The following is a 7684-nucleotide window of genomic DNA, read 5'->3' as shown; positions in this document are numbered from 1 at the left end:
ACGAGGGAAGCAGCACCTTTGCTCCTGAGCTGCGGAGTCCCCGCGATTCTGGCAGGAGAGACGCCCGACCGGCCGCCTCCCCCACCTCGTCCACTCCTCGCTCAGACTGGGTTCCACCACCCAGAACCCTTCCCAGCTCTCCAGAGGCTGTGATGTCTGCCTCCCTCCCGGCCCCCAAAACTCATCCTTTTAAAACTGTAACTTGTGAGACAGGGAAGAGCAACCCCAGAAGTGCTTTGTGGGTGAAATGACAGGATAGAGAAGCAGCGCCGTCCGAGCCCCGGCCAAGCCAGAGCCGTGTCCCAGCACCAATGACACCAGCTCAGCCCCCGCCTTCGCCAGGCGGCCGGAGGGGGTGGCGGAGCTCCTGAGGTGGGAAGAGTTGGGGTCGGAGTCAAGGCCAATGCCCTCTGCTGTGCAAATGGCGCCAGGCTACCTGTGCTGTCAGAGAGGGGTGTGCAGGGCCCTCGGAGAGAGGACAGGCCGGAAGCCTGCCTTCAGCTTCAGGGAAGGAGACACACATGTGGCAAAACCTGAGTTATTTCTAAGGCTGGTGAGGATGTGATTATTTCTACTTGTGGGTAATTGGAGATTTTAAAAAATAACAAATATTGAAAACCACACACACGTACACAAAAGCAACAACAAAACCCCGCAAATTAAGCCCTGGACAAGCTCATGGCCCGCGTGCCCGGGAATGCCTTGCCATCTCCCTCAACTCCTCAGTCTCCTCTCCTCAGGGCCTTCCTTTGACCTGTCACCCTCCCCTCCCCCAAGCTTCTTCCCCCCCCCCACCCCCTCCTGCAGAACTTAGCAAGTCCTGCTATTCAACACAACCTCTTCCTGTCCTTTCCCTTCCATCGGCTCATTGTTTCCCTCCCCTGGAAACACAGTCCCCACTGGACACAGGTCCCCAGTGGGCAGGGCCCTGCCCGTCCTCGGCCCCAGGGAGGCTGACCAGAGCCTCAGCTGGAAGCACACAGATGTGCGGGCTGTGTTGACTGGCGCGGGACAGAGATGAGGGGCAAAGAGAGAATTCAGGACGCGAGGGAAGCTGGGACCTGGCACCAGAGAAACGGGTCTCTGCGGAGGCCAGCGCCTGGCTCACCTCGGGGGCTGCGGCGGCAGGGGCAGCAGCGGGCATCGCGCCCCCCATGGGCATGAGCCCCACCTCCTGGATCTTGAGCGTTTTCTGCAGGGACAGAGGAGACAGTCTCAGAAGCTGGCGGTCACACCCACACACGCGCAGGGACGAGCCCGGCACATCCCTGCACCCGGGGAGCACACTTTCCACAACTGACCAAACCCTCCCCCCAAATACACCAGGAGCAGGACACAGCCCCGGACCCCACTGCCCAGGCCCGGCCCGCGATACCTTCAGGAGCTCATTGAGGTCTGAGATCTCCAGGAGCGTGAGGCTGGCAATGTCCTGGACCAGCTGCTGGATCTTGGGGGGGTACTCCTTGGGGGCGTTATCTAGGGGTGCACCGGCGAGGGCCTCTCCCCTCCGATGGCTGCTGCATCGCATCAGCCGCACGGCGCTGACGCGCGGCACCTGTTGCCTAGACCCCATGCAAACAGAGCGGTCAGCCCAGCACAGGCGGGTGACGGGCAGTCCAGGCAGGTGGGTGCCACGAGCTCAGGTCTAGCCCCTTGGTACCAACCCAGGGTTCTCAGCCTCCAGGCTCCACGTCGAGAGCAAGGGGGTTTCCCCGCTACTTTATATTTTATACTCTTCACAAGCCTTAGAAACCCACGTTATTTATTATTATGATTAATTATTATTATTATTGCAGGATGTTGCCCTTAACAACTTCCTGGTTTGAATGAACCGTAACAGCTCACGGGGTAATGCAATCACGTAAATGCGCTTTGCTGCACAAAGCCTTTCAGAACCCGGAGCGCCGGATGCACTGGTGGGGGGCCTACACGCCACTGGGCTGCGGGGGAAACTGAGGCCCGGGCAATGGCGGGAACCCGTCTCGTGATCTGAGGCCACCCCGGCACTTTCCGCGGCCCACACGGGGGGCGGGGGGTCTCTCCACGTCCCGCTTCCCCTTTGGGAACCGCCGGACGTGGGTGGCCTCCCGCCCGCTGCCCCGACCTGAACCATCGGTGGCCGGCTGAGGACTACCCTCTGCCCGCCCGGCCCTCGGCAGCCCGCGGTACCTGGCGAAGCGGAGCGCGGTGCCCCTAAGCCCTAGACACGGCCCCCATAGGGGGCGAGCAGCCGCCGGCAGCATCGCTCCACCGGCGGGAAGGTCACACGAGGCTCCCTGGAGGAGGGACGCTCTAGCTGCCAGAGCAGCCGAGTACACGCGCTGGGGAGGACGCTCTAGCCGCCAGGGCCGCCGAGCATACGCGCTGGGGAGGACGCTCTAGCCGCCAGGGCCGCCGAGCATATGAGCTGAGAGGGACGCTCTAGCTGTCCGGGCCGCCAAGCATACGAGTTGGGGAGGACGCTCTAGCTGCCAAGGCCGCCGAGCATACGAGTTGGGACGGACGCTCTAGCCGCACCTCGCGCTGGCTTCCTCTCGCTCGCCGAGATTACCCACAAGGGACCGGGCCAAGGGAGGCCAGTGGAGGCCGAGGCTGAGCGCGGGTTCCGTCTGAATCGGGGGCGGGCCCGGCCCGTGTAGAGCAGCGCAGTGGCCCCTGCGGGAGCCTCGCGTCAGCCGACCGCGGCTTTCGGCTCGTGCCGTTGGCTCGGCATCCGCGGTCACCATGCGCGGAGTGCTCGCTGCGCTCTGGCCGGCACGGCTGCCTCTCCCGCCGGCCCGGGAGGGAAGGAGCATGTTTTGTCCTTCGGTGCAGCCGCCCCGGGAGCGAGGACGCCTCCCTCCGCGGGACCGAGCGCGCGTCCCGGGCAGCGTGTGCCGGGGCTGTGATAGCCCGAGAGGGAACCGGGGCGGCGGGCTAGCGGGTCCCGGGAGAAGAGGATGCATAAGCCCTGGTTCTGTCTCCAGACCCCGGACCCCGCGCGCCCTGCCCGCCTCCTGGCCCAGCTCCCAACACCGGCTGCGGGGCCTGCCCCGAGGGCCTGGGCTTTGCTCTTTAGATGCAGCCAGAGGCACTGGCGGGTTCCTCTCCCGCCGCCACGGTGATGCCTGGAGCCAGCGCTGAGCGGACTTTATGTCAAACGACAAGGCGCTGACCCCCGCCCCGCACCTCCAAGTCCTGGCCCTGCCTTTGGCCTGCGCTCCGAGAGCCTCTGGGCCTGTTCACTAGTCCGGCCCCGCATGGAGGAGCCACGGCCGCCGTCACCTAGGAGGTCTGGGTGGCTCAGGCGTTGAGTTCTGGATGCAAGCGGCCGACTCTCACATTGAACATTTTCCTCCAACTACAGCTACTGGCCTTGCAGTGGGACCAGAGCCGCGGGCCCTGCGAGCCCGTCCCAGGACTCGGGGCCAGGCTGGCCTGCGGGGATGCCCACACACTCCTGCCCAGCTGCCCAGCACCTTTCCCCTGAGCAGACGTGTGGTACTTGTTGAAGAGACTTTATTATGGCCGATCCATTCTGTCTAACTGGGGGCACTGGGTGACATGACAGCTCAGAAGCAGAGAAGCTGGAGACTAGCCCCCCTTCCTGTGGGGGCCAGGAGCCCCTGCTGACAGCTGGGGGGGGGGCCCTAGAGGGCTCTGGGGGGCACACGCTAGTCATCCATAGGCCCCTGCGGGAGTGGGGGGCAAAGGGACCTGACATCCAGGCTGGGGCTCACCCCCACCCCCCACCCCAGGCCCGGCCGTGGGGAAGGAGGTCGGAGGCCAACTCAGGGACAGGAGGTGGAGCCCGAGGGGTGAGCACAGGTGAGGACAGAAAGGCGGGCTGGGGGCAGGGGCACTACATGGAGGCGGGGAGAGCAAGGAGAGCAGAGGAGGGGACAGGACGCTAGTCAGATGGAGGCGGTGGTCTCGGGGAACGTAGTGTTACTCTGGGCAGCGCGCTGGCCTGGTCAGTCGAAGGAGATGAGCTGGGCTTCACTGCCCTGCACCTGCAGCCCCTGTGCAGGCGGCTGCTGGGCCACGGGCGGAGGCTGCTGGGGAGGGCCGCCAGCAGGTGCCATCTGGGGGACGAGAGGCCATTGGTGCTCCTCCCCAGGCCCAGGTCCCCCTCTACTGGCTGCTCTAGAACACCCCACCCCAGCCTTGTCCCGGGTCTCCTCCAGCCCAGGGTGCGCCCCCCCCTTGTCATGGGCTCTGAGCTTCACACCCCAGCAGGGCCCACCCCCGGAATCCCTACAGCGCCTACGGAGCTGAGCTTGAAGTCAACGTGGTTTGCTCCCCCCGGACGCTGCGTGCACCCAGGGTCTGCGGGCCGAGTGGCCTTCCCGCTGGACTGCCTATCTTCCCAGGACGGTCCCCTGCAGAGGGCCGGGGCCCGGGTGGTGGCCTGGGAGGGGCTCACCTGCTGGTACATGGGCTGCTGCCCCGAGATGTAGGGCTGCGGCGGGGGCTGCAGAGATGCGTCCTGGCTGGGGAGGGCGGTCATGAGATTCTGTGGAGAATGAAAGGAACCCCGACATTGAGAAAGCAGCCCTGTAACCTGACTTGGAGGACCAGCTGGGGAGCCCAGTCGGGGGGAGGGGGGGTCAGAAGGACCGGCCTGTCGATGCCCCGCGTGGTCTCACCTGCATGCTGTAGGGCTGGTAGCCCATGGACACCGCCTGGCTCCCCATGTAGCCCACGCCGGCGGGCTGCGGGGGCTGGGAGGGCACCGTCTGTGGAGGGAAGGCCTGTGAGGAGTGTGAGGAGCTGGGAGAAGGGCTGGGCGGGGCGCCTCACAGGGGCCTCTGGGGGAGGGGCGCAGCCTCACCCTACCTGATAGCCCTGGGTGGGGGTGGGCTGGTAGGAGGAGTAGGCTGGGCTGGCGGCGGGTCCGGCTGGGCCCTGGGGGGCTGTCTGTGCGCCAGGGACCCCTGCTGGGTACATGTAGGTGCTCACCACGCTGGGATCTGGAGGAAGAGGAGGGGGAGACCCCGGAGTTGGGGAGCATTTCTCTGAGTTTTCCTTTTTTGTTGTGAGACTTGGAACCAAGTTCATGTTTCACCTTCTCACCCAAGGGAAATAAGGACATCAACACAGATGGGAGGGGACCCCCAGCGATGAGTGAAGTCGAATGAACCCAACTGTATTCCAGCCGAGTCAGGACACTGCAGGGCGGGCGGCGTCGCCCCCACCTCCTGAACCCAGAACCGGGATCGGGACAGCGAGCACCTGTCAGGCCTGGGCTGGATCCTGAAACTCCTTTCCGAATCCCGGGACCCAAGTCAGTCCACACGGGACGGGGTGGGGAATGAAAGGGGAGGAAGCCAGAGCCTCCAGCCAGAAGGTGTCGGAGTGAACGCACGTTAGAACAAATGTGGAAGAATGTTAACATTTCGGGAATCTCGGAAATTCTTTACACCATTCGTTCTCTTAGCTCTTCTATAAAACAAGCCAACGTAAAAATGAAACAAATAAAGTAACGGTCTGGGGCTCATGTTGGCTGGTCGACGCGTCCGCCCACCGGGTTACCTGCTCCGGCCCCGGGCACGCTGGGGTAGGGGCTGCCGGCGGCCGCGGCCGGCTGGCTCATGTACACGGTGTGCATGGGGGAGCCCTCCACCGAGCCTGCCGGGCTGTAGGTCCCTGGGAAGCTTGTGGGGCCAGAGGGCTGGTACAGCACGCCGCCCGCCGCGGGCATGGCCTGGAGCTGGGGAGAAAGACGGCTGTCAGGGGGCTCCCTGCGGCTGCAGGGCAGCGGGAGTGGGAGGGGCGGGCGCCTGCCTGGGCGTAGGGCAGGGAGAAGGCGGGCATCTGGGCGCGCATCTGGATGGTCTGCTTCTGCTGCTCCAGGCGCAGCTGCCGCTCCTTCTCCTGCTCCTGCAGGCGCTGGATGGCCAGCTGCCTCTGCACCTCCAGGTACTCCTGCGGGCACAGGTAGCCGTCAGCACCGGCTGTGCCGGTGCCCGCCGCCCAGCCGCCCGGCCGCCCAGCGCACCTGCTTCTTCTGCCGCATGATCTCCAGCTTCTGGGCCAGCTGGATCTGGCGCTGGCGCTCCGCCTCCTCGGCCGCCCTGCGCAGCTTCTCCCGGTGCTCCTCCCGCAAGGCGCTCAGCGCCCCCCGGGCGTCTCGGATCTGCGCCAGCTTGTCCTGCAGCCCCTCGTAGTACACTGCAGGGGGCAGAGGGCCGTGGCTGGGGGGCGCCTCCTTCAGCTGCCGGTCCCATGCTTGGTGGGCTATTTCCCGTCTTTGGGACCCCCCCCCCCGCCCCCGCTGGAGCCCCAGGAGCCTGCCCCGCCCACAGCCCAGCAGCCGGGGCCCGAGGGACGCACGCCGGCGCTCGTCCAGCTGGTTGAGCAGCTCCAGCAGCTGGGGGTGCATGCTGTTGATGGACTGGAAGAGGGACAGCACGGCCGAGTCGTTGGTGATGCTGCGGCCCCGTGCGTGGTTGCTCTTCATGCGGTTGACGAAGGTGCTGACGGCGTTCTGCAGGGCCTTCAGGAACTGCGCGTGGCTCTCCTCCGACTCCCCGTTCTGGAACTGCTGCTGGGGACGGGCACGCTGTGGGGTCCCCCGGCTCCCGAGTCAGGATCTGCCTCCGTGGGCAGGGCCTCTGCCCGGGGCCTCAGCAGCCGCGCCTGCACCAGCCCCGGACCCGGACCGAGGCCAGCACCTCAGGCTCCAGTCCTTCAGTGAGGACAGAGCCGGCTGCAGCCACCGGGGCCGCCCACAAGCACCGCCCCCCCATAGGTGACACGGACCGGCCTCCCCTGCAAAGGCCTGGCATCTACTCCAGTGGCAACAAGGCCCGGCGCCCCAGGACGGACAGCGGGGTGGCTCTGGGCGCTGGTCCGCTCGGTAGGCAGCCAGGCCCAGCCACCTCCGGTCGCTGTGGGCGGCGGGGCCTGCGCTCTGCACCCAGAGGCTGTGTCCGTGGCCCGAGGAGGGCGCTTACCTCGCTGAAGAGGCCCCCGGAGGAGGTTATGGGCTGAGGGTCCGTCTCGGGGAGGGAAGTCTGGAAGACACAGAGAGTGAGTGGCCGGCCAGTCCCCGGGGCCTCCCAGGGGGCACCGAGAGCGGCCTCACCTCCACCGCGGCCGCAGGGGCTGCGTGCGTCTCCACGGGCTGGGCGGCCGGCTCCGCCAGGGGCGCGGGGGCGGAGGGCGTGGGGCTCTTCCGAGCCTCCTCCTGCTTCTTCTCCCAGTAGTTCCGGTTGAGGTACCGGGCGAGCTGCGGGCAACGGGAGGTCATCCGAGGGCCAGGGCGCAGGAGGGGAGCCCCGCGCACAGGACACTCACCTCGGGGTCCATGTCCTCAGCCAGAGGCGCCGACGAGTTCTGGGGAGACAGGGGAGGGGCCGAGGGTCACAGGCCACAGCACAGCTCCCCCACAGCCGTCACTCGGGCCCGATGGCCACGGCTGGTGTGAGGGAGCCCAAGGGGCTCCATAACGGCTGACGAGATGCAAGGTGGCACCTGCCCACCAATCGTACAAACGGTCCCCGATGGGCAGGGCTGTTCTCAGCCTGGGCCTGGCTGGCCCCACCCCCCACAGAAAGTCAGTCCTGCCCCGGCCAAGGTGAGGCTAGAAAGGGCAGCCACCTTGGCCTAGGGCTCCCGCCTGCTCCCGCCTGGGACAGACAGACGGACAGCACGGGCCTCTGCACCCGCACACGGGGGATGGGGCCTCCCTCCTGGTCCC

General features: G+C 66.3%; 2 protein-coding genes across 4 annotated transcripts; both read right to left on the bottom strand.

The window, feature by feature from the left end:
- Nucleotides 1-826: 826 nt before the first annotated feature.
- Nucleotides 827-2518, bottom strand: MRPL12 (mitochondrial ribosomal protein L12). The gene is made up of 3 exons (XM_006109235.3): nt 2170-2518; nt 1376-1562; nt 827-1192 (listed from the first exon to the last, which is right to left on the bottom strand). The coding sequence occupies exons 1-3, from the start codon at nt 2241-2243 to the stop codon at nt 866-868; spliced, it is 588 nt and encodes a 195-aa protein (XP_006109297.1). The 5' UTR covers nt 2244-2518; the 3' UTR covers nt 827-865.
- A 963-nt stretch (nt 2519-3481) lies between these two features.
- HGS (hepatocyte growth factor-regulated tyrosine kinase substrate) lies at nt 3482-7442 on the bottom strand. 3 transcript variants are annotated; one of them, XM_006109232.3, is made up of 11 exons: nt 7282-7442; nt 7070-7213; nt 6939-6998; nt 6316-6544; nt 5981-6153; nt 5767-5907; nt 5515-5692; nt 4819-4952; nt 4629-4733; nt 4406-4495; nt 3482-4064 (listed from the first exon to the last, which is right to left on the bottom strand). In XM_006109232.3, exons 1-11 carry the CDS (start codon nt 7291-7293, stop codon nt 3954-3956), a joined length of 1377 nt encoding a protein of 458 aa, XP_006109294.1. In that variant the 5' UTR covers nt 7294-7442; the 3' UTR covers nt 3482-3953. The 3 variants fall into 3 exon arrangements, with proteins under 3 accessions (XP_006109294.1, XP_006109295.1, XP_014306551.1); XM_006109233.3 differs by having other exon boundaries at nt 4629-4718; XM_014451065.2 differs by having other exon boundaries at nt 6316-6526.
- Nucleotides 7443-7684: the final 242 nt, after the last annotated feature.

This window comes from Myotis lucifugus, unplaced genomic scaffold, assembly GCF_000147115.1.
Source record: "Myotis lucifugus unplaced genomic scaffold, Myoluc2.0 scaffold_7256, whole genome shotgun sequence".
Classification (NCBI taxonomy): domain Eukaryota; kingdom Metazoa; phylum Chordata; class Mammalia; order Chiroptera; family Vespertilionidae; genus Myotis; species Myotis lucifugus.
The sequence above is the reverse complement of the archived record's forward strand: the minus strand, read 5'-3'. Positions and strand labels throughout refer to the sequence as shown.

What these genes read in the sequence shown, in the direction of transcription:
- HGS (XM_006109232.3), bottom strand. An exon ending in TCATGCGGCAGAAGAAGCAG is followed by an intron (nt 5,908 to 5,980) that starts GTGCGCTGGGCG and finishes CTGTGCCCGCAG; the next exon opens with GAGTACCTGGAGGTGCAGAG. An exon ending in TCTCCCTGCCCTACGCCCAG is followed by an intron (nt 5,693 to 5,766) that starts GCAGGCGCCCGC and finishes CTTTCTCCCCAG; the next exon opens with CTCCAGGCCATGCCCGCGGC.
- MRPL12 (XM_006109235.3), bottom strand. Translation starts at nt 2,243, where the DNA reads ATGCTGCCGGCGGCTGCTCGCCCCCTATGGGGGCCGTGTCTAGGGCTT. An exon ending in ACCGCGCTCCGCTTCGCCAG is followed by an intron (nt 1,563 to 2,169) that starts GTACCGCGGGCT and finishes CATGGGGTCTAG; the next exon opens with GCAACAGGTGCCGCGCGTCA. An exon ending in ACCTCAATGAGCTCCTGAAG is followed by an intron (nt 1,193 to 1,375) that starts GTATCGCGGGCC and finishes CTGTCCCTGCAG; the next exon opens with AAAACGCTCAAGATCCAGGA.